Genomic DNA, 25,837 nt, shown 5'->3' on the forward strand with positions numbered 1-25,837 from the left:
GATTAGAAAAATATGTAGAATTTAAATATGATATTATTTTATCTGTTAAACGTTTAATAAAAATACTATCTAGGGTGCAATCTTAATAAATAAGTCATTATTCGTCTTTCTTTCATACCGGTACTCATCCGGGTTGGGGATGAACACGTCAACAAAATCAGGATTAGAGATGAAACTGAAGGTCACTTGACTGATTCTTTGTACGTATTAAATCTACATGCAAGCCGTGTTAAAATAGAAGACCTGTGAAATTTTGAACTGCATTTTTGTAGGATAAGACCATCTTTATTTGTATCGTAACTATAAATTCTCAAATTATAGACATTTTTTATAAATTAAGAGCATGTGTCATGTGATATTTTTTCTTCCGTTGCAACACATAGGCCTTTTGCTAGTAGGTATAGCTACACCGAATAACCCAACGTTTCGCCCATCGGCAGCTAAGGTATCTACACAGAAAAAAACAAATGGGCGCGCTAGCTGAATAGCTTGACGCCTCCATGCACGTCCTCGCAGTGCCGGACATAAGATGCGAGAGCACCAATGTCGCTCCCTTTCGCCGCACCGCACATCTGTCTCGGCGCTGCCTGCATGCAGGGCTCCACGGTCAACGACCGGACGCATGCCGGCTCCGCAGGCGTCTCCGGCGCCGGCGCCCGCAGGAGCACCCACGGCCTCACCCCAGCCAGCCCGTGCGCCACGTACCCGAACGTCGACACGGCCGTCGTCACGATGCGGTCGCAGAAGCTCAGCAGGTATATCTCCGCCAGCGCCCTCTGGTTGTGGCCGCGCGCCTCCGTGTGCTGCGCGCCGTCGTGGCTCGGCTGGTGCACCGCCACGTATCCCCCGCTCTCCGTCCGGTTGGCGTGGTACACGCCGCGGATGCGCTCGTAGTACTCCGGGGACAGGGACGTCACCAGTATCGATGTCAGCTTCATCTTCCCGCCGTCCGGCGACGGCGCGGCGGCATCCTGCCGGGCGACCTTGGGCAGCAACCCTTCCTGCTCCGAGCAACGCATGATCTGGCCGTACATGGTCTCGAACGGCACCGGCAGCTCCGGGAACACGCGCACCTGGAGGCCGACGCGCTCGTCTGCCCCGGCGAGGTAGGCCTCGTGGAATTGACGGATGATCCCCCACACGTCGTTGGACGGGTGGAAGAGGTACCGCGCGAGGTGGTGGAACGCAGCCTCCTTCTCCGGGAACAGCCGCGCGAGCTCGCGCCGGTACGCCGGCATGAGGAAGAAAGCGGTGGCGAAGTAGACGTCAGACTTGACCACCATCCAGTTGAACTTGGCGAGCACGCGCTGGTCGGCCTCGCAGAAGGCGGCGTCGGTGTAGGACTGGATGAGGTCGAGGAACACGTAGGCTGGCAGCGTCTCGGCGGTCACATTGACATGGTCACCGCCGTTTATCGCGCCGGCCTTCTTCATGTTCTTGTAGCTCGTCGGCGACAACATGGTGAAGATGCCGTCGAAGTCAGCGATCGGGAAGCCGGCGGGCAGCGTCCAGGAGCTGCCGGGGAAAGGCTCGCAGAAGAGGCCGTCGAACTCCTGCGGCGCGTGCACGAGCAGGACGCGGTCGGTGAGCAGCGCGTACAGGAACGTGGAGGCGAGCGCGAGCATGCGGTTGCCGAGGCCGTTGAACGGCGTCCAGACCGCGTACTGGCACTCGGAGCGCGCGGCGTTGCGGCCGGAGCGCAGGCGCTCGACGGCCTCCTCGAAGAGCGGCGTCCCGGGGCCGCACCGCCTGTGCCGGGCCTCGTACCGCCGGAGGCGCGCCGCGAGGTAGGGCGACGGGCGGAACCGCGACGGACGGCGGTAGAGGGACGGCGACGCGTACCGGGAACGGCACGACTGCTCGTCGAAGGCCGGGGAGAGCAGCCCGCCGAGGAGGCGGTCGTCCTGGTCGCGCCGAGGCGACGACGCCGGCTTGTCACGGTCAGCCGCCGCACGCACGGGTGATGTCGCGTGGACTGCACGATTAAATCACGGCTCCAATGTTAAGCTTACAATCGCTCTTGCACCACGGGCTCGTCTCGCAAAAAGGATGAACACGATAGTTGTTGTTGGTTACCTGGCTTTCGCACGAACTGTACTCCTTGCAAAGAGGATGGCAGCAGGCCGCGCGCGCCGCCGGCGCCGAACGCCAGCACGAGCAGCGCCATGGTAGCCAGCAGCGCGACGACCACCACCTCGGCCGCGGGCGCACGCCATCCCCGCCTCGCCGGCTTCCCGGTGCCACCACCCCACGTCCCGACGCAGCAGAACTCCCCGCCGGTCGCCGCGGCCTTGTGCGCGGGAGCACGCGCTCTCTCGGCCTCCATCTCTTGGTGTTGGCCCGACGCTCCGTGGACGCCCACGCCAGCTTCTGACCCGGACGCATACAGCCAGTAGCATACTACAGTACATCGCGCGCCACGTAGTACGGCACAACAGAATGATTTGGATTCGCGCTCGGTCCACGCTTTCGAGAGTCAATGCCTTGCAAGGGGATCGCCCGGTTAATTTGCCTCTGCAACTGCGCCCCCTGTCCCCTAGCTTTCAGGCCAGTACTACGTAGTAGTAAGATGGATGCAGACGTACGTATTTCAGGGCCATTCCGGCTGGGCCGCGCGTGGGCAACGTCGCTGCTGGAGGGCAGGAACGCCCACGGCACGGAGATGTCAAGATAACGCTATCGAGATTTGTTTATGTGCATCGTTCGTACGCTGATGGTAATGGTGGTGTTGTCGTAATGCACAGTTCAGGTAAACGCAGATGGCTGCTAGATCGGTGTACATTCGTCCTCGCAAGTCACTTCTAAAAGCATCTCCAAAAGACGCGCGAAAAAAGGCGCGCGGGGTAAACCGCCATATTAACGCGCGCATGACGGAATGACGCGCTCCAGCGACGGCGGGAAAACGGCGCGCGCGCAACCGGTTGCACGCGCGAAAAGGCGGCAGCTCGCGCGTCATTTTTGTCGCGCCGCTACGCGCGCGTCTATAAAAGCGCAGCGCTGCCGCTCCCTCGCGCCGCCACCGCTCCACTCTCTCTCCCTCTGCCTCTCGCGTCACCGCCGCTCCAGCGCGCCGCCACCGCTCCAGCGTCCCGCCCCCGACGCGCCACCATGTCGTCGCGCCGCCATTCTGCGTCCGGCTACCGCGGCGTTCGCGAGCGCCCCAACGACGGGTTCTACGCCGAGATACGCTCCAGCGATCTCCGGCTTAGCCTCGGCACGTACGACACGGCGCACGAGGCCGCCCGCGCGTTCGACGCGGCGGCATGGCGCCTAAGCAGGCCGCGCCGTCAAATGAACTTCCAGGACGTCTACACGCTCCACCAGGCGTTAGACGTCGCCCCGCCGCCTCGTGTAAACTCCGCACAAGACCGTGCGGAGCACACTGCGCGGCAGCGCCGCCTCCTCGTCGCCCAGGAGGACGAGCGGGTCATGGCGGAGTGGCACCGGCGCCACCCGGAGGACGTCGCCTACGAGCAGGAATATTGGGCAAGGTGCCGCGAGGAGGACACGCACAGGCGCCGCGAGGAGCGGTTGGACAGGCGTCGGCGGAAGGCATTGGGGAGTGCGCAGGCCGACCTCGTCAATGCAGGCGGGAGCTCCTTCTTCACTGAAGAAGACGAGCGTTGGTTCGACGTCTGGCTGTCAACCTCTGACGACACCAACGACGATGATGATGGTGCAGATGATTGGAGCGACTGAGATATTAGTTTTTATGTTTTCAAACTATCTAGCACCGAATTATCTATCTATGTTCTCGAACTACCTATCAAGTTGCAATCTATGTAAAATAACTTTGTATGCTTTTTATTTGAATGCAATCTATTTAAAAAAATGGTTTGCGCGCGCTGCATTTTTGGGCACGGCTGGAGCGGCGCGCGCGCTGCATTATAGTGCGGCTGCTGGAGCATGCGCCTAACCCCGTGCTAAACCAGCCGAAGCGCGCGCGGCAAACGTATTTTTTGAACGTGGCGCGAAGCGCGGCCGTTGAAGATGCTCTAAGAGCTGCTTGAGCTCTTTTCGTCTAGTACTAGGGAGCTTAATTACCATACTAGAATAGATGTTAAGTGGATGTCTTTGCTGCTGCTTTTAATCAGAAGATTCCCCATGTTCTTCCAAATGGATGGTTCTGCTGCTAGTCATGTTTGGGTGGGACTGGGTGGTCAGTGTATCTCCAACGGAGTGGTCATGTAGGCCCGGTTGCCATAATAGTCGTTAAAATGGTGATTTTGGGTCAAAATGAAACTTTAGCAGAGTTGTCATATGTCCTTTGTCATAATCTATACTGAACAGTGCCCCGTGCGTTGCGGTGGAAATCTTGTTAAAATATATATAAATCTCTATTATTAAAGGGGATCTGTCGTCGTCATGATGGTTCGACCTCGTACGATCCCCATCTCCTCCCGCTACAACCGCTAGCTCTTTCATCGATTTTCCATCCCTCCATAAATCAGGCGATTAAATAAAGAAAACAACCGGTTCACTAAAAAGGCCGTCTACCTCCCTCTTATGATTCCAACTTACCCCACGATAAAAACGATTCCTTTTCCACTTCCATCGCAAGATAAAAAGAAAAGAAAACCCACGTACAAAAAATCAGCCACGATCAGGCACACGTCCCGCGCCCCATCACTCACTAGGAGAATCCCCTCCCGATCCCATCTATCTACCGAGAAAAATCCTTCGGCTGTCCAGCCCGAACTGCCGTGCTGTTAAGGAACCCACACCAAGCCACCGAGGAGTCCCTCGATCCAATCCGCGCCCTTGCCATCGCCGACAACCTTGTCCCTCTTCCCTTCGTTGTCCAGCCCGAACCGTCGCGACGCTGCAGGAGCCCATGCCACCCACGCAAAGACGGAGATCGAGGGGTTCCTCGAGCCAATCCTGTACCTCGTCCTCGCCGGCGTCAGCGGCCTCGCTCCAGGGGGTCAGTTACTCGATCCCCTTTCTGACTCATCTCCCGCAAGGCCGCAAGTATGTCATTGGCGCGGACGCTGGGTCGGACGACAACTGCGAAAGCTCATCGCTAGCTTATATGAGTCTTTGGTCGACGCCCACCTGCCGCCGCATCAGTCTTTAGTCGACGTCCTCTTGCCGCCGCTCTCTGAGTTGGCGCCGCCGCCACACCGCATTTTTCTTAGACAAAGGGAAAGAGCCGGCGTCAGCAAGGTTGACATTCTCCCTCCCTTAGTTTTGTTTTTATATCCTTGTCGCAATATTGATATGTGTTTCTATTGTTGTCTGAATGAAGTGACCTGCCGTTGTTGTGAATGGAAGTGTTCTGCTGATGCAAATTCTTGTATGGGCAAAGAAAGATATAATTGACTTGTGTACTGATTGTTGTATAGATGTTGGTGTACGTCACATGTCAAAGGAGGGGAATGTCAGATGTTCTAGAGGTGACGCACTCGGCTAGCAAGGAGCTCCGGGTTAAAGACGATGGTGGCTGACGGTCATAATCTGCTCGTTGAGGAGGTCATCCACCGTCATGCATATTCTTAGCTTCGGAAGAACTTGGTGTTATTTGATTTGGTTCCATTCGATTTGATTTGGTAGTTATGTTGGTGTTAAATAATCGGTCACATCATTTGTTTGGCAGGTCTTTACTCCAATGGAGTCATTGCCAATTGAAGTAGGAGAGAAAGAAAAAAATACATAATTGCATATCTGGGCTTAGTTACAATGATTCCATGTGTTCTTGATCTTCAGATATGACTTACTTCTATATATACTTTTCTTGGTGGTGGAACATAACTAGAACTAATATTTTGTGTGGTTTTACCATGTTTTAATTATTGAAAAAAATAGAATTTGATGCCCCTTTTCCCCCTTAATGATTTACTATTTGTCCTTCAGTGTAATGCTCATGTTGAGTTGTTCGGCGTTTGCTTGAGGTTTACAAGAAGAAGTTGGAGTAAATCCTTGTGTTTGGCTTCAATTTTTGGGCTTGGATATCTACCCAACATATAAACTGAGTGATGTACAAAGGATGTTCCATATATGCGAGATAATTTTCTATAATGCAGAACTATACGAATAACCCTAGAACCATCTTTACAGTCTGATGTTAATGAATAATCTTAATAATAAATAATGTGCTACCTATACCAGAGGATTTAAATGTTTAGCTTTTCATGGCTTAGTTAGAAATTGATGTGAGGTTTCAATGTTATAACTTGTTTTTCCTTATCATGCTTTTTCTCTCATTCTTGAGAGAAATCATTCAAGAAAGCTTCATAGTTATGTAAATGTTTAAAATTTTGTAGCTAATGATTATTTAACCCTGTTTGCATGAAGTTATATATGTAAGTGATTCTCTCTCTTTTTCTTTCTTTTCCACGTCTATAAACTGCAGGTATTGACTGCGAGATGAAATTTTCATTGTTCATAATTTAAATGTTTGACACAAGGCCGGAGCCAACAATGCTAGCTTCTTAATGCTGATTCATGGTGAAAGTGCATGCTATGCCCCTAATCGACTTTTGGTGTTAATGACAACACATACATAGGAAACTAATCCTATTTGTTGAGTGTATCTCACGATGGCAAGTACTTTAGTAGATTGAGAACTATGTGCCAAAAGTGGTCTGAGAAGATCGGGATTTATATGTCAAGAAGGCTCGGGATAGAGAAAAGATGATGTAGACTATCCTTTTGAATTTACTATTCTTGAGTATAGAGATCCCGCACTATTAAGAGGGGATCACAGGTTTTGCAATGAACTTGCTCATACCACATCTTCACTATCCTGCTCAATACCACATATTCTCTACCCTGCTTCTATCTCAAAACAGGTCTAATGCCTCGGACTTCCGGCTCCCTCCGGACGTACGAGGGCCGGTCAAGGGTCGGACGACCGACAGGCTTCGGAAATCCGGAGCTCTGCACCAGAAGAACTTGAGCCCTATAACTCGGATTTCCGGCTCCCTCCGGACATCCGAGGGCCGGTCGACCGACAAGCTTCGGAAATCCAGAGCCCTGCACCAGAAGAACGTGAGCTCTATAACTCGGATTTCCAGCTCCCTCCGGACGTCCGAGGGCCGGACGTCCGACCCTTCGGAAATCCGGAACCTTGCACCAGAAGAAGTTGAGTCGAATAACTCGGATTTCCGGCCTTCTCCGGACGTCCGGTCCCTGTTCAACTCACAGTGTTTCCAGACATATCTACAGCTCGAGGACGACCGATCCCTGTCGGACGACCGATCCCTGTCGGACGTCCGACCCCTTGCGGACGCCCGGACTTCCATAAACTGTCGGACGCCCGAGCCCTGTGTGACTTAAAGTGTCCCCAACGGCTGTTTTACACTCCCCACTATATATACCCCCTCCCACTTCGTGAGAGGGTGTCCAACACAGCTAGAACACATCCAAGAACACCTTTCTTCTCACTCACTCTTGTCTACACAAAATCTTAGATCCCAAGAGCATTTGTGAGTCCTTTTGAGTGTTGTTCCAATCAAAAGATAGATCGTCTCCTTCTCCTCCTTCCCACCAAAGTGATTTGTGATTTGAGCAAGTTTTGAGCAATCCCCGTGATCTTGTTACTCTTGGAGGTTGGAGACTCCTAGGCGGTAGGAGTCTTCGGAGAGGAATCAAACCATTGTGATTTCCCCCGGAAAGTTTGTGAAGGTTTGGAAGCCACCTCAAGGCTTACCACTAGTGGTTGAGAAACGCCTTCGTGGAGTTATCTCAAAGGGAGAATAGGGTGAGCCTTCGTGGCGTTGGTGTGCCTTCGTGGTAACATCCGCCCCTCTAACGGTGACGTAGCTTCCTTCCAAGGAAGTGAACATCGGGATACATCCTTGTCTCTCTTGGAGTTTCGCTTATTCCTAACCCTAACTCTCTACTTGTGTTAATCCTTATTACGTACTTGTATTTGATTATTGTTTACCGCTTGCCTTACTTCACTCTAAATAGCTTCCTCCTTGTCGTAGCAATTATTAGGCCTACACTCATATTCTGCACTTTTGCCTAAAATTGCTAAGTAATTATTAAAATTTGGAACTGTACCTATTCACCCCCCCCTCTAGGTCCATCTCGATCCTTTTCACATGGGTTGCCATGTCGATGTTGCCCCTTTTAGACGGAGATGGTCGTGTGAAAGGCGTCAATGGCACAGGTTCACCACCATGTCAGGCCTCTCTTGTACCTACCTCATGAAGGTATGCCTCCAATACATTGAATTTCCATTGGTTATAATTCTTTACCAATGTAAAGTAGTTAACTGATGGTTTCGTTGTATACTCTTTGGGAAGCCATTGATATGGTACTACATAGGCTGAGGATGAGCTAAAGAAAATGTGAGCCATGGGTGGAGATATTTACTAGAGCAAGGTGAGAAACGGTGGCAGTGACCAGATGGGAGACGGCGGGAATGTATGCTTTTTGTTCTTCGTGTCTTGGCTGTCATACACAAAAGTGGATGTGAGATCTGCAAGTTCACGTAAACATCATGATGTTCCTCTCTTGTAGTTACATATACCCTCATAACCTCTGTAGCTCTGCCTTTACCGTTAGTCGACTTCTCTGTTCCTGACAAGTATTGACGTATCTTCCACTTCCTTGCTTACGTATTGTAATATGGATTCGATTTCAAATACATGTATTGATTTTAAGTGTTATACACATGGCTCTTGTCGCGTTCTTCTGATCCAACGGCTCTGCTTCTAATTGATATGACAACATTTCTTATTCATGATGTAATTATGATGGAGGGAGTAGTTTTTCTTACTGATGTGAATGCACTCATGATCTCTATGGTTTTGTGTTAAAGTGTTCCGATATTATTTTTTGTATTGTTATCAAGTAGGAAATTCTGTGTATTTTTGTGTTTGCCGATGGCAATTTATTTGACGAGGTGTTTGATTCAAATCCATATAGCTTGTGAGGTGATGGCAGTCTTCGGCGGCATTTTCACCTGTATATGTTTAAGTGTCTTTCCTATAGAGAAATAAAATGCAGTCGACTTAATTTTGAGAATAACAACTATTGGTGACGACTATTTATGAATTGTATATTAATCCTTTGCAATTTATTAATAGTTAACACAAGGCATTTGTTCATATCCTTAATTGTTCTGTTGTGATGGTACTTGCATTACTATCTGTCTGCAGATATATTCTTTTATGATTTGTGTGGACAACAATTTAGGTGGAAGATATGCTACAACCTAGGTGGTAATAGTCCCCATCGTTTACAATTGGAAAACTCTCAATAAGTGACTAGATAATCTGAGATAATAAACTAATGATAAATTCTCCCGACATTTAGAAATGCATAGTAAGCTATATGTCTTTACCCCAAGCAGTCTCAGCCATGAGGCTTGACAAATCTCTAACCGGTAAAAGAACATTAAGGATTTGCACGTATGTTCTCGCATTGATTATGAGATTATGCGATTATAAAGGGAATTGAACTATAAAAGGACATTTAAACTTGTTTATTTTCACGCTTTGCAAGAATCATGCTATCTATATTGGTCTGTGTGAAACTATGTCTTCTCGTAAAGATATTGTATGCGTTATTTTTATCCTCCAAATAGAGGAAACTAAGATTCATATTAAAATGTACTAGCTCCATCCGGAATTACTTGTAGCTGATATAATTATTGTTCAGGTATGTCACATAATTATTGTTCGTAAGATTGGTGGTTACCTTTTAATCATGAAAAACAAGCTTGATGTGTAAATTGGGATGGAGAGTAACATATTATGTTCCTTGTTAAAGGACAACCCTTCATCCCCAAGAGAATATTATCATCTTCACTCTATTTTGCCAACCCTTGTGGAAGGCCATGAGAAGGTAGCTTAAGAATTGAAGAATAGGATCAATTGTCATAGCCGAGGGGGTCGGAGTTAGGGAGGTGTTTTGTTAACATTTACATCTGGTTTTGATTTATTAGTAAATATGGATGGATGAACATTATTTCTCTTGTTAAAGCATTTTCTTCAATGAATATATTTTTATCCCATGGCAACGCACACGCTTCAAACTAGTAAGTGGTAGAAGATTAAAATTAATGAAAAAACAAATATAAAACTTTCTTACATGAATTAATTTCCTGAAATAAATAATGCATGAGGTGGTATGTTTTGCATGAAGAGATTAATGAAAAAATTAACTTATAACTCCATGCATGATTTGATGAAGAATAAATGATATGTCCTTGTTGGTTTATTACATCTGTCACGTCCAAGATGCGACCATATCCTTAATTTGGCACGAGGGCCTCGTCAGGGATAGAAGCGTATCTCGTCGTTTCGCAAGAATGGATATCGTTACAAGTACATGTACTGAAAAGATGAGTTATATGGAATTGGCTTACACTCGCCACAAGCTACATCAGAGTCACATCAGTACAATACAAAAATATCACGAAGCAGAGCAGGGTCCTACTACGGACGAAAAACAAACGAGAAAGGAACGACGTCATCCTTGCTATCCCAGGCTGTCGGCCTGCAATCCATCCTAGATCGATGAAGAAGAAGAAGAAGAAGAAACTCCAAATGAACAATCATCGCGCTCACGTCTTAATAGCACTTTACCTGTACCTACAACTGGTGTTGTAGTAATCTGTGAGCCACAGGGGACTCAACAATCTCATTTCCAAAGGTATCAAGACTAGCAAAGCTTAATGAGAGGTAAGGTTAATTGGTGAGGTTGGAGCAAGCGACTAAGCATTTATTTGGTGGCTAACTTACGAGTACAAGAATAAAGAAGGGGATGATCTACGCATAGCGGACGTGAACTACTGGTGATCAAATGAATGATCCTGAACAACTATTTACGTCAAACATAACCCCACCGTGTCCTCGATCGTAGAAGGAGCTCACGAAAGAGACAATCACGGTTACGCACTCAGTTGGCATATTTTAATTAAGTTAACTTCACGTTATCTAGAACCAGTGTTAAACAAATTTTCCACGTTGCCACATAACCGCGGGCACGGCTTTCCGAAAGATTTAACCCTCCAGGGGTGCTCCAACTAGTCCATCACAAATTACCAAAAGCCGCATAGAAATCCTCGATCACGAAACTCGCGATCTTGTCGGATTCCTTAGTGGAAAACCTCAACTCTGAGATTACCCAAAGTTTCATCGGAATCTCGATGCACAAGATATTTTGTAAAAGGTAAAACTAATCCAGCAAGGCCGCCCGACGTGTCGACGATCCCGATAGGAGCCGCGTATCTCGTTCTCAGGACACGATGGATTGTCCAAACTTCCGGTAGGCCAATCACAGAGTTGCCCCTGGTAGCCACCAGCGGTTGACAGGTTGGACCAACACTCATGCGGAGCACTAGCCCGGGGGTTGATTAATTACTCCGCGGGTGCCGCCGGTCCATATGCATTTATTTAGTTATTAGGCAAATGTAAAACCAAAGTTGGGCCTTGCCAGACCAGTTTTAATCTAAGACAAATTATCAAGGGGGTCCCCATAACAACCCCGATCGTGTTAGGAGCGCTCAATTATGGAACATAACACCGATAGCCGAAACTAAGGGGGGCAAAGGTGGAACAAAACACCAGGCTAGAAAGACCGAGCCTTCCACCTTTTACCAAGTATATAGGTGCATGATATTAAATAGCATTTTATAGGGTGATATAACAAGGAACCCATGTTATCACATGGAAGCAACCGCACCTGCAACTAGCAACGCTAACACATGGTTAAGCAAGCTGTAACATAGCCAATCAGTGGTTTGCTAGGTTGTGAACAGGTTGAAGGTTTTCATGGCAATGTTGCGAGGCTGATATTAAACATGTGGTAGGCATCGAGACATAGCGATAGAAACGATAATACTAGCATGGCAATGATAGTAATGGTATCTGGGGAAATGGTCATCTTGCCTGAGATCCCGCTTGGAAGAAGAACGACTCCGTGAAGTAGACGAACCGATGTAGTCGAACGGGTCCTCACATTCCGACACGCTTGCGGAACTCTATCGAGACGAAGGAAATATGAAAGGACCACGATGACGCCTAAAGGGGGGGGGGTGAATAGGCTATTTAAAAACTTCTTCGGATTTGGCTTAAACCTAATGTGGAAATAAACTAAGAGGATACTTTTCAAGCACAAATCCTAAATGCAATAGGCACCGCAACGTGCACCAACAACACGATCTACCAAGATGGACACAACACGGTTACTAACAAGCACAAGTAAGTTACACAAACTTACCTGAGCTATATCACACGACGAGTAGGTGAACGACACAAGATACTAGATCACACTATAGCACACGATATATCAAAAGCTGCAAGTGTGAACGTGTGGATATAGAGGGTATGCTTGAACGATTAATCTTGTACAAAGAAATAGCCAACACAATATAATGAGCACAAACAATATGCAAAGTATGTATGCTCAAGTAACACAAGTAAACCACAAGTAAGGAGTTAGGGTTGGGGATAACCAAGGTCACTGAGACAAAGATGTATCCCAATGTTCACTTCCTTGGAGGGAAGCTAGTCACCGTTAGAGAGGTGGATGTTACCACGAAGGCACACCAACGCCACGAAGGCTCACCCTATTCTCCCTTTGAGATAACAACACGAAGGCGTTTCTCAACCACTAGTGGTAAGCCTTTGAGGTGGCTTCCAAACCCTCACAAACTTTTTCGGGGGTAATCACACGGATTGATTCCTATCCGAAGAACTCCTACCGCCTAGGAGTCTCCAACCTCCAAGAGTAACAAGATCACGGGGAATGCTCAAAACTTGCTCAAATCTCAAATAGCTTGGGTTGAGAGGAGGAGAGGGAGACGATCTATCTTTTGATTGGAACAACTCTCAAAGGGGCTCACAAATGCTCTTGGGATCTAAGATTTGGTGTGAGCAAATGTGTGTGAGGTAGAAATGTGTTCTTATGAAGATATGGTTGTGTTGGACCCCCTCTCACGAAGTGGGAGGGGGTATATATAGTGGGGAGACTAAAGTAGCCGTTGGGGTCACTTAAGTCTAACAGTGGTCGGACGTCCGACGGTTTCCGGACGTCCGACAGGCGTCGGACGATCGAAGGAGTGTTCATATCAGTTGGCCACTGTGTAGTCGAACAGGGACCGGACGTCCGAAGGGAGGGTCGGATGTCTGAGAGTTCAGCTCTGTTCAAGGGCACCGGATTTCCGAAAGCGGTCGGACGTCCGACCCTCGGACGACCGGGAGAGGCCGGAAGTCCGAGGTTTTTGACTCTGGTGCAAGGCTCCGGATATCCGAAAGGAGTCGGACGTCCGGTCCTCGGACGTCCAGAGGAAGCCGGATGTCCGAGCTTTTGACTCTGGTATAAGGTTCCGGTTTTCCGAAGTGGTCGGGCATCCGTCCCTCGGACGTCCGGAGGGAGCTGGATGTCCGAGACTTTGACTCTGGTATAAGGTTCCGGATTTCCGAAGTGGTCGGGCGTGCGGCCCTTGGACGTCCGGAGGGAGCCGGATGTCCGAGGCATTGGTTCTGTTTTGGAATCAAACAAGAGCAGAGGAGATGTGGCTTGAGCAGAGAAGTAGAGATGTGTTGGGGAACGTCGCATGGGAAACAAAAATTTTCCTACGCGCACGGAGACCTATCATGGTGATGTTCATCTACGAGAGAGGATTTCCGATCTACGTACCCTTGTAGATCGCACAACAGAAGCGTTAGTGAACGCGGTTGTGATGTAGTGGAACGTCCTCACGTCCCTCGATCCGCCCCGCGAACCATCCCACGAACCGTCCCGTGATCCGTCCCACATCTAGTGCCGAACGGACAGCACCTCCGCGTTCGGCACACGTACAGCTCGACGATGATCTCGGCCTTCTTGATCCAGCAAGAGAGACGGAGAGGTAGATGAGTTCTCCGGCAGCGTGATGGTGCTCCGGAGGTTGGTGGTGATCTGATCTCGGCAGGGCTCCGCCCGAGCTCCGCAGAAACGCGATCGAGAGGTAAAACCGTGGAGGTATGTGGTCGGGCTGCCTTTGAAAATCAGCCCTAATTGCTCCATATATATAGGAGGAGGGAGGGGAGGCTTGCCTTGAGGCTCAAGTAGCCCCAAGGGCTGCGCACCAAGGCTAGGAGGAGTCCTCCTCCAATCCTAGTCCAACTAGGATTGGAAAGTGGAGTCCTTCTCTCCTTTCCCACCTCTTATTTTTCTTTTCTCTTTGATTTTCTATCCTTGGCGCATAGGGCCCTTTTGGGCTGTCCCACCAGCCCACCAAGGGCTGGTGTGCCACCCCCAAGGCCTACGGGCTTCCACGGGGTGGGTTGCCCCCCCCCCCGGTGAACACCCGGAACCCATTCGTCATTCCCGGTACATTCTCGGTAACTCCGAAAACCTTCCGGTAATCAAATGAGGTCATCCTATATATCAATCTTCATTTCCGGACCCCGGAAACCCTCGTGACATCCGTGATCTCATCCGGGACTCCGAACAACATTCGGTAACCAACCATATAACTCAAATACGCATAAAACAACGTCGAACCTCAAGTGTGCAGACCCTGCGGGTTCGAGAACTATGTAGACATGACCCGAGTGACTCCTCGGTCAATATCCAATAGCGGGACCTGGATGCCCATATTGGATCCCACATATTCTACGAAGATCTTATCGTTTGAACCTCAGTGCCAAGGATTCATATAATCCTGTATGTCATTCCCTTTGTCCTTCGGTATGTTACTTGCCCGAGATTCGATCGTCAGTATCCGCATACCTATTTCAATCTCGTTTACCGGCAAGTCTCTTTACTCGTTCCGTAATACAAGATCCCGCAACTTACACTAAGTTACATTGCTTGCAAGGCTTGTGTGTGATGTTGTATTACCGAGTGGGCCCCGAGATACCTCTCCATCACACAGAGTGACAAATCCCAGTCTCAATCCATACTAACTCAAAGAACACCTTCGGAGATACGTGTAGAGCATCTTTATAGTCACCCAGTTACGTTGCGACGTTTGATACACACAAAGCATTCCTCCGGTGTCAGTGAGTTATATGATCTCATGGTCATAGGAACAAATACTTGACACGCAGAAAACAGTAGCAACAAAATGACACGATCAACATGCTACGTCTATTAGTTTGGGTCTAGTCCATCACGTGATTCTTCTAATGACGTGATCGAGTTATCAAGCAACAACACCTTGTATATAATCAGAAGACCCTGACTATCTTTGATCAACTGGCTAGCCAACTAGAGGCTTGCTAGGGACAGTGTTTTGTCTATGTATCCACACATGTATATAAGTCTTCATTCAATACAATTATAGCATGAATAATAAACGATTATCTTGATACAGGAATTATAATAATAACTATATTTATTATTGCCTCTAGGGCATAATTCCAACAGTCTCCCACTTGCACTAGAGTCAATAATCTAGCCCTCACATCATCATGCGAATTACATTGTAATAAATCTAACACCCATACAGTTCTGGTGTTGATCATGCTTTTCCCGTGGAAGAGGTTTAGTCAGCGGATCTGCTACATTCAGATCCGTGTGCACTTTGCATATATTTACATCCTCCCCTTCTACGTAGTCGCGGATGAGGTTGAAGCGTCGTTTGATGTGTATGGTCTTCTTGTGAAACTGTGGTTCCTTTGCTAAGGCAATGGCACCCGTGTTGTCACAGAACAAGGTTATTGGATTCAGTGCGCTTGGCACCACTCCAAGATCCGTCATGAATTTCTTCATGCAGACACCCTCCTTAGCAACCTCCAAGGCTGCCATGTACTCCGCTTCACATGTAGAATCAGCTACGACGCTTTGTTTGGAACCGCACCAGCTTACTGCACCCCCATTAAGAATAAATACGTATCCGGTCTGCGACTTAGAGTCGTCCGGATCTGTGTCAAAGCTTGCATCGACGTAACCCTTTATGGCAAGCTCTTCGTCACCTCCATACACGAGAAACATCTCCTTAGTCCTTTTCAGGTACTTCAGGATATTCTTGACCGCCGTCCAGTGATCCACTCCTGGATTACTCTGGAACCTGCCTGCCATACTTATGGCCAGGCTAACGTCCGGTCTAGTGCACAACATTGCATACATGATAGATCCTATGGCTGAAGCATAGGGGACGGTGCTCATATGCTCTCTATCTTTATCAGTTGCTGGGCACTGAGTCTTACTCAATCTCGTACCTTGTAAAACTGGCAAGAACCCTTTCTTGGACTATTCCATTTTGAACTTTTTCAAAACTTTATCAAGGTATGTGCTTTGTGAAAGTCCTATCAGGCGTTTCGATCTATCCCTGTAGATCTTAATGCCTAGAATGTAAGCAGCTTCTCCTAGGTCCTTCATAGAGAAACTTTTATTCAAGTAATCCTTTATGCTCTCCAAAAACTCTACGTTGTTTCCAATCAGCAATATGTCATCCACATATAATATTAGAAACGCCACAGAGCTCCCACTCACTTTCTTGTAAATACAAGATTCTCCAACTACTTGTATAAACCCAAATGCTTTGATCACCTCATCAAAGCGTTTGTTCCAACTCCGAGATGCTTGCACCAGTCCATAAATGGATCGCTGGAGCTTGCACACCTTGTTAGCATTCTTAGGATCGACAAAACCTTCGGGTTGCATCATATACAACTCTTCCTTAAGGAAACCGTTAAGGAACGCCGTTTTGACATCCATCTGCCAGATTTCATAATCGAAAAATGCAGCTATTGCTAACATGATTCTGACGGACTTAAGCATCGCTACGGGTGAGAATGTCTCATCGTAGTCAACTCCTTGAACTTGTGAAAAACCTTTTGCCACAAGTCGAGCTTTATAAACGGTCACATTGCCGTCAGCATCCGTCTTCTTCTTAAAGATCCATTTGTTCTGAATAGCCTTGCGGCCCTCAGGTAGTACATCCAAAGTCCACACTTTGTTTTCATACATGGATCCTATCTCGGACTTCATGGCCTCCAGCCATTTGTTGGAATCTGGGCCCACCATTGCTTCTTCATAATTTGCAGGTTCATTGTTTTCTAACAACATGATTGACAAAACGGGATTACCGTACCACTCTGGAGCAGCACGTGGTCTCGTCGACCTGCGTGGTTCGATAGGAACTTGAACCAGAGTTTCATGATCATCCTCATTAACTTCCTCCTCAACCGGCGTCGCAACGACAGGGGTTTCCGCTTGCCCTGCGCCACCATCCAGAGGGATGAGAGGTTCGACAACCTCACCAAGTTCTATCTTCCTCCCACTCAATTCTCTCGAGAGAAACTCCTTCTCGAGAAAAGCTCCATTTTTAGCAACAAACACTTTGCCCTCGGATTTGAGATAGAAGGTGTACCCAACTGTCTCTTTTGGGTAACCTATGAAGATGCACTTTTCCGCTTTGGGTTCCAGCTTTTCAGGCTGAAGCTTTTTGACATAAGCATCACATCCCCAAACTTTAAGAAACGACAACCTTGGCCTTTTGCCATACCACAGTTCGTATGGTGTCGTCTCAACAGATTTTGATGGTGCCCTATTTAAAGTGAATGCAGATGTGTCTAATGCAAAACCCCAAAACGATAACGGCAAATCGGTAAGAGACATCATAGATCGCACCATCTCTAATAAAGTACGATTACGACGTTCGGACACACCATTACGCTGTGGTGTTCCAGGCGGTGTCAACTGTGAAACAATTCCACATTGTCTTAAGTGAGCAGCAAACTCGAAACTCAGATATTCACCCCCACGATCAGACCGTAGGAACTTGATCTTCTTGTTACGATGATTTTCAACTTCACTCTGAAATTGCTTGAACTTTTCAAATGTTTCAGACTTGTGCTTCATTATGTAGACATAACCATATCTACTCAAATCGTCAGTGAAGGTGAGAAAATAACGATATCCGCCGCGTGCCTCCACGCTCATCGGACCGCACACATCGGTATGTATGATTTCCAATAAGTCACTGGCACGCTCCATTGTTCCGGAGAACGGAGTTTTAGTCATCTTGCCCATGAGGCATGGTTCGCACGTGTCAAGTGAATCAAAGTCAAGTGACTCCAAAAGTCCATCGGTATGGAGTTTCTTCATGCGCTTTACACCAATATGACCTAAGCGGCAGTGCCACAAAAACATGGCGCTATCATTGTTAACTCTAACTCTTTTGGTCTCAATGTTATGTATATGTGTATCACTATCAAGATTCAATATGAACAATCCTCTCACATTGGGTGCATGACCATAAAAGATGTTACTCATAGAAATAGAACAACCATTATTCTCTGACTTAAAAGAGTAACCGTCTCGCAATAAACAAGATCCAGATATAATGTTCATGCTCAACGCAGGCACTAAATAACAATTATTCAAGTTCATAACTAATCCCTATGGTAACTGAAGTGAAACTCTGCCGACGGCGATTGCATAAACCTTGGAACCATTTCCTACACGCATCGTCACTTCATCTTTCGCCAACCTTCGCCTATTCCGCAGTTCCTGTTTCGAGTTGCAAATATGAGCAACAGAACCGGTATCGAATACCCAGGCACTACTACCAGAGCCGGTTAAGTACACATCAATAACTTGTATATCAAATATACCTGATTTTTCTTTGGCTGCCTTCTTATCAGCCAGATACTTGGGGCAGTTGCGCTTCCAGTGACCCATACCCTTGCAATAGTAGCACTCTGTTTCAGGCTTAGGTCCAGCTTTGGGTTTCTTCGTCGGATTGGCAACAGGCTTGCCGCTCTTCTTTGAATTGCCCTTCTTTCCTTTGCCGTTTCTCTTGAAACTAGTGGTCTTATTCACCATCAACACTTGATGCTCTTTACGGAGTTCATACTCTACGAGTTTCAGCATCGCAAACAACTCGCCGGGTGACTTGTTCATCCCTTGCATGTTGTAGTTCAACACAAAACCCTTATAGCTTGGCGGCAGTGATTGAAGAATTCTGTCAGTGATAGCCTCTTGCGGGAGTTCAATCCCTAGCTCAGCTAGATGGTTTGAGCACCCAGACATTTTGAGCACATGTTCACTGACAGATGAATTCTCCTCCATCTTGCAAGCATAAAATTTATCGGAGGTCTCATACCTCTCGATCCGGGCGTTCTTCTGAAAGATAAACTTCAACTCCTGGAACATCTCATATGCTCCATGACGCTCAAAGCGACGTTGAAGTCCCGGTTCTAAGCCATACAAGACTGCACATTGAACTACTGAGTAGTCCTCCTTACGTGTTAACCAAGCGTTCTTAGCATCCTGGTCAGCCGTAGCGGGTGGTTCATCTCCTAGCGCAGCATTAAGGTCATAATCCTTCTTCCCAGCTTGTAGGATCAACTTAAGATTACGAGCCCAGTCTACAAAGTTGCTTCCATTATCTTTCAACTTAGCTTTCTCTAGGAACGTATTAAAATTCAGGGTGACTGTCGCGTGAGCCATGATCTACAACACAAATATATTCAAAGTGGACTTAGACTATGTTCAAGATAATTAGAGTTTAACTTAATCACATTACTTGCTAAACTCCCACTCAAAAAGTACATCTCTCTAGTCATTTGAGTGGTTCATGACCCACTTACACTAGCTCAAGTCCGATCATCACGTGAGTTGAGTATAGTTTGAGTGGTAAGCATCCCTATGCTAATCATATCAACTATATGATTCATGATCGACCTTTCAATCTCATGTGTTCCGAGGCCATGTTTGCACATGCTAGGCTCGTCAAGCTTAACCCGAGTGTTCCACGTGTGCAACTGTTTTGCACCCGTTGTATGTGAACGTTGAGTCTATCACACCCGATCATCACATGGTGTCTCGAAACGACGAACTGTAGCAACGGTGCACAGTCGGGGAGAACACAATTTCGTCTTGAAATTTTAGTGAGAGATCACCTCATAATGCTACCGTCGTTCTAAGCAAAATAAGGTGCATAAAAGGATTAACATCACATGCAATTCATAAGTGACATGATATGGCCATCATCACGTGCTCCTTGATCTCCATCACCAAAGCACCGGCATGATCTTCTTGTCACCGGCGCCACACCATGATCTCCATCAACGTGTCGCCATCGGGGTTGTCGTGCTACTCATGCTATTACTACTAAAGCTACATCCTAGCAAAATAGTAAATGCATCTGCAAGCACAAACGTTAGTTTAAAGACAATCCTATGGCTCCTGTCGGTTGCCGTACCATCGACGTGCAAGTCGATATTATCTATTACAACATGATCATCTCATACATCCAATATATCACATCACATCGTTGGCCATATCACATCACAAGCATACCCTGCAAAAACAAGTTAGACGTCCTCTAATTTTGTTGTTGCATGTTTTACGTGGTGACCATGGGTATCTAGTAGGCTCGCATCTTACTTACGCAAACACCACAACGGAGATATATGAATTGCTATTTAACCTTATACAAGGACCTCTTTGGTCAAATCTGATTCAACTAAAGTTGGAGAAACCGACACTTGCCAGTCATCTTTGAGCAAGGGGGTTACTCGTAGCGATGAAACCAGTCTCTCGTAAGCGTACGAGTAATGTCGGTCCAAGCCGCTTCAATTCAACAATACCGTGGAATCAAGAAAAGACTAAGGAGGGCAGCAAAACGCACATCACCGCCCACAAAAACTTTTGTGTTCTACTCAAGAAGACATCTACGCATGAACCTAGCTCATGATGCCACTGTTGGGGAACGTCGCATGGGAAACAAAAAAATTCCTACGTGCACGAAGACCTATCATGGTGATGTTCATCTACGAGAGGGGATTTCCGATCTATGTACCCTTGTAGATCGCACAACAGAAGCGTTAGTGAACGCGGTTGATGTAGTGGAACGTCCTCACGTCCCTCGATCCGCCCCGCGAACCGCCCCACGAACCGCCCCGTGATCCGTCCCACGATCTAGTGCCGAACGGACGGCACCTCCGCGTTCAACACACGTACAGCCTGACGATGATCTCGGCCTTCTTGATCCAACAAGAGAGACAGAGAGGTAGATGAGTTCTCCGGCAGCGTGACGGCGCTCCGGAGGTTGGTGGTGATCTGATCTCGGCAGGGCTCCGCCCGAGCTCCGCAGAAACGCGATCTAGAGGTAAAACCGTGGAGGTATGTGGTCGGGCTGCCTTTGAAAAGTTGTCTCAAATCAGCCCTAATTGCTCCATATATATAGGAGGAGGGAGGGGAGGCTTGCCTTGAGGCTCAAGTAGCCCCAAGGGCTGCGCACCAAGGGGAGGAGTCCTCCTCCAATCCTAGTCCAACTAGGATTGGAAAGTGGAGTCCTTCTCTCCTTTCCCACCTCTTTTTTTTTCTTTTCACTTTGATTTTCTATCCTTGGCGCATAGGGCCCTTTTGGGCTGTCCCGCCAGCCCACCAAGGGCTGGTGCGCCACCCTCAAGGCCTATGGGCTTCCCCGGGGTGGGTTGCCCCCCCGGTGAACACCCGGAACCCATTCGTCATTCCCGGTAACTCCGAAAACCTTCCGGTAATCAAATGAGGTCATCCTATATAACAATCTTCGTTTCCGGACCATTCCGGAAACCCTCGTGACGTCCGTGATCTCATCCAGGACTCCAAACAATATTCGGTAACCAACCATATAACTCAAATACGCATAAAACAACGTCGAACCTTAAGTGTGCAGACCCTGCGGGTTCGAGAACTATGTAGACATGACCCGAGTGACTCCTCGGTCAATATCCAATAGCGGGACCTGGATGCCCATATTGGATCCCACATATTCTACGAAGATCTTATCATTTGAACCTCAGTGCCAAGGATTCATATAATCCCGTATGTCATTCCCTTTGTCCTTCGGTATGTTACTTGCCCGAGATTCGATCGTCAGTATCCGCATACCTATTTCAATCTCGTTTACCGGCAAGTCTCTTTACTCGTTCCGTAATACAAGATCCCGCAACTTACACTAAGTTACATTTCTTGCAAGGCTTGTGTGTGATGTTGTATTACCGAGTGGGCCCAGAGATACCTCTCCGTCACACGGAGTGACAAATCCCAGTCTCGATCCATACTAACTCAACGAACACCTTCGGAGATACCTGTAGAGAATCTTTATAGCCACCCAGTTACGTTGAGACGTTTGATACACACAAAGCATTCCTACGGTGTCAGTGAGTTATATGATCTCATGGTCATAGGAACAAATACTTGACACGCAGAAAACAGTAGCAACAAAATGACACGATCAACATGCTACGTCTATTAGTTTGGGTCTAGTTCATCACGTGATTCTTCTAATGACGTGATCCAGTTATCAAGCAACAACACCTTGTATATAATCAGAAGACCCTGACTATCTTTGATCAACTGGCTAGCCAACAAAAGGCTTGCTAGGGACAGTGTTTTGTCTATGTATCCACACATGTATATAAGTCTTCATTCAATACAATTATAGCATGGATAATAAACGATTATCTTGATACAGGAATTATAATAATAACTATATTTATTATTGCCTCTAGGGCATAATTCCAACAAGATGTAGTTTTGAGAAAATTTATCGCAATACCCAGTGAGCCCCTCTTAATAGTGCGGGATCCCTAAAGACTCAAGAATCATAAAAAGAAGGGGTACCGATGATCTATACTTGCGTGTATACTTTTATTCGCTGATCATCACTCCGCACCACTAACGTCAAAGGAACTGATACCTTTGAGTTAGCCTTTCACTTGAGCTTGGAGTTGTTGTTCCTTCTTGACTCAAGTTGAAAGCAAGACATGATGAAGTCCTCAAGAAGCTCTCCCATACACAATGTGGAAAGCCTAGCTTGTGTATTCATCTTCATCTGTCCACCATGTGAGCATCCACAAGATTCAAGCATGTAGTACTCAGGAATGCTTATCTTGATCTTGTCCTTGTTAGCACATGAGCTTGTCCTTATCAACACATGATCATTAACAACATCTTAAAGGGGATTAGTGATTAGTTATCTATATGTGTGTTGTCAGCAACACCATAACACGATTAAGGGCATGACTGCACTTTCAATCTCCCCCTTTTTGGTAGTTGATGACAACATACATATAGCTCTCCAAAATAGTAATAAACATGTGTGTCTTAGGAGAGATTTGTTACGAGGCTCCCCCTGATTATATGCATGGTAAGAATGAATGGGAGAGTGAGAGTTTTGTCGAAACTCCCCCTGATTATATGCATGGTAAAACAGGTAAATGCGGGAGCACCCCCTTAATATGTGTATCGAAGAAATCATATGGCAACAGATCATCACATGGAGTTATAGAACAAAACATAATAGCATACGATGATGCACGACATTCATACATAGTACATCATAGTCGTTTATCCATACATTATCGTAGTTCCACCATGCAAATTGAGTTCAAAAGCTAAAACTCCAAAGACTAAAACTAGGATACATTTCTCCCCCTTTGGCATCAAGTACCGAAAAGGGAGGCATCAGTAACATCCACAATGCTCAGAGATCATCAGCACCATCATCCTCATCATCCTCATCCTCAGGCAAGCCACTGCCACCAGCCTCGTCAAGAAAATCAGCCCACTCAGGACCAGATGGGAAGCCAAAATCAGAAGGAGGAATAGCAGGAAGAGCCTCATCGTCACTGACATCAAGAGTGCCTGAGTCTCTCAGACGAGCCTTGAGGGCATTCTTGGAGGTGATCAGGCGCGAAACCATATCGTGGTTCTGAGCGCACTGGAAGGAGAACGCCTTCATCATGGCAGAGTGTGCTTTGCTAATGAATTTGGCAAAGTGACTGAGAGGAGCAGAGCTAGTTGAAGGAGTGACTGACTGGGTAGCAGCACGACGAGTGGAGGTGGAAGAGGATTTCCTAGGAGCATAGTCATCCGCCATATGAGCGGGGATGACCCACTTGTGGTGCGTGTGAGTAGGAGCAAGCTGGAAGGCAGCAATATGGTTGATGAGGGCCTGGATGAAGGGGGCATGAGGGAAGGCTCGCTTGTATTGAAGACTAGCGAGCCGAATCTCATGCCACAGAAAATGAGGCACATTTATGTTGCGCTTGGGAAAATCATGCAAGTGTGACATGATATCAATGCAGTATCCGCTGCAGGTTCCCCTGTCACCCATCTTGGGGTAGATGGTGCGGATAAGGCATTGAAAAATGATAAAGTATGGAGACCGCCAGATAGACACTTGGTTGAGATCTTTCTGTTTTTCATCAGTATCAAGTTCATGACGTGGTTTGAGAAGAGAACCACATGCCGCAATGGATTTGGGAGCATGGTTAGTGTCACTTTTGTGAATTTTGAAACCGGTGTCGGGAAAACCCAGAGAGGCAACAAACTCCCCATAAGTGGCCCTAAACTCCACATCAGAGGTCAGCCAGCTAACAGATTCATCAGAATGAAAGTAACAAGTGGCATAGAATTGGTGGATGGCGCCACTGTTAAAATCGCACTTAAAGGCAAGGGGAGCAGCGATCCCCGAGGACTCAAGAAGCCCAATGGCACCTAGATATTTCGCCGGGTGAGTGCGAATGTGCTCAAGGTCAATGCAATGATGAACTGAAATACCTTTAGGAACTATGACAGTAGAGAAAATGTCCGCTTGGACATTTGTGCGAAACCATGAATCCAGAGCATCACGTTCAACATCGAATTGGTTGACATCTCTAGGGAAAGTAAAATAGGCGGATTTGGGTTTTTTGGTGAAGTCCGTGACTTCACGATCCAAGGAGGGAGGAGGCTCTAAGGAGATACATCGAGCATCACTTGCTGGCTGTTCTGGAGGAGGGGATGGCATATATGAGGGCTTGCGAGTCCCCGGCTTCGGCACAGTTTTCCGAACAGCAATGTATTCAACACGTTCCTCCGCTGCAAGCTCATCCTCGAAGTCAGAGCCATCAGACCAGGATCTGGGCTGTGGAGGAGAACGGCAGGTGACCCGTTTGAAGGGACGGCGTGGTACATCAGTGTCATCCGACCCCGTGCCAAGAGCGGCATGAGCGGATGAGACAGCAGAGTCCTTCTGGGCAGTGTGCTTAATCTTGGGCATGATTGGAAGGCCTGCAGATCGGAAGGAGAAAGGGATGGAATCAGCCAAGGGTATGGCCGGAAGAAGGATCCCATGGAGAAAGAGGGCAACCGGAAGAAGAAATCATGGGGTACAGCTCCGATGGCGGCTGGCGGCGGTTGTGGAGGGAGAGAGAGAGGGCGCGTGGTGGCTAGGGCAAGGCCCATCCGCCGCCCCTCCATTTATAGAGGCTCCCGATGTGTCGGACGTCCGACGGGCGTCGGACGTCCGGAGGGCATCAGCCGTCGGACGACCAACAGGTGCCGGACGTCCGGAGTGTGTCAGCCGTCGGATGTCCGAGACGCGTCGGACGTCTGAGAGGGAAGTAGGCAGAGGCAATTTCTGGAATCTTGATGATGAGGTGATTTGAGTGAATCGAGCGGAGGTAGCATCGAACAGTTATTTCATATAGTAACTATACCTTCCCATCGCTCGAACAGTGGAGTATGAGGTGGGTTTAACCACCAAGTTCAAGTGTGTAAGTGCATCTAGTGCCCCATAGTGATTTTGGTGGTTTAAGACTTATAGGTTAAGTATCTAATGTGTTCTTGAGTGTACACAGGATCTATAAGTCATGGAGGAGTTTGAAATATTTGATGAATATCGACCCCTAAAAATATATATCTTCGGTTGAAGAAATTGGTCTGAAGCTGAAGAATTGAATCGCGAAGAATCTGCGATGAAATTGATATTCCTCATGAAGATATTGAAATTGAGGAATTCGGTGTGTCCTGATGAAAATCATTCTGAAGACTTTGAAGCATGAAGATTTACTCTTTCTGTTTTATTTTCTTCACACTTGAGTAATAGGAACACCGTACTGTTAAAGGGGGTCGAAGTTACACTCTGGAATGAATTTCCTCATGATGCTCAACCCAAGCCAAATCC

At 47.4% G+C, this 25,837-nt stretch overlaps 1 protein-coding gene across 1 annotated transcript; it reads right to left on the bottom strand.

Annotated features, from left to right (window-relative positions):
- Nucleotides 1–405: 405 nt before the first annotated feature.
- LOC123405725 (probable fucosyltransferase 8) lies at nucleotides 406–24,931 on the bottom strand. Its single transcript, XM_045099306.1, has 3 exons — nucleotides 24,637–24,931; nucleotides 2,077–2,400; nucleotides 406–1,975 (listed from the first exon to the last, which is right to left on the bottom strand). The coding sequence occupies exons 1-3, from the start codon at nucleotides 24,929–24,931 to the stop codon at nucleotides 477–479; spliced, it is 2,118 nt and encodes a 705-aa protein (XP_044955241.1). The 3' UTR covers nucleotides 406–476.
- Between the last annotated feature and the right edge of the window lie 906 nt (nucleotides 24,932–25,837).

This window comes from Hordeum vulgare, chromosome 6H, assembly GCF_904849725.1.
Source record: "Hordeum vulgare subsp. vulgare chromosome 6H, MorexV3_pseudomolecules_assembly, whole genome shotgun sequence".
Taxonomy (NCBI): Eukaryota; Viridiplantae; Streptophyta; class Magnoliopsida; order Poales; family Poaceae; genus Hordeum; species Hordeum vulgare.

Bases quoted from the DNA above. Each gene is read 5' to 3' on its own strand.
- LOC123405725 (XM_045099306.1), bottom strand. From the start codon at position 24,931: ATGCCCAAGATTAAGCACACTGCCCAGAAGGACTCTGCTGTCTCATCC. The intron at 2,401-24,636 runs GTATCTCCTTAG...GATGTACTGTAG, and splicing joins GCCAGCAAGTGATGCTCGAT to TATGCTACTGGCTGTATGCG. The intron at 1,976-2,076 runs GTAACCAACAAC...TTAATCGTGCAG, and splicing joins ACAGTTCGTGCGAAAGCCAG to TCCACGCGACATCACCCGTG.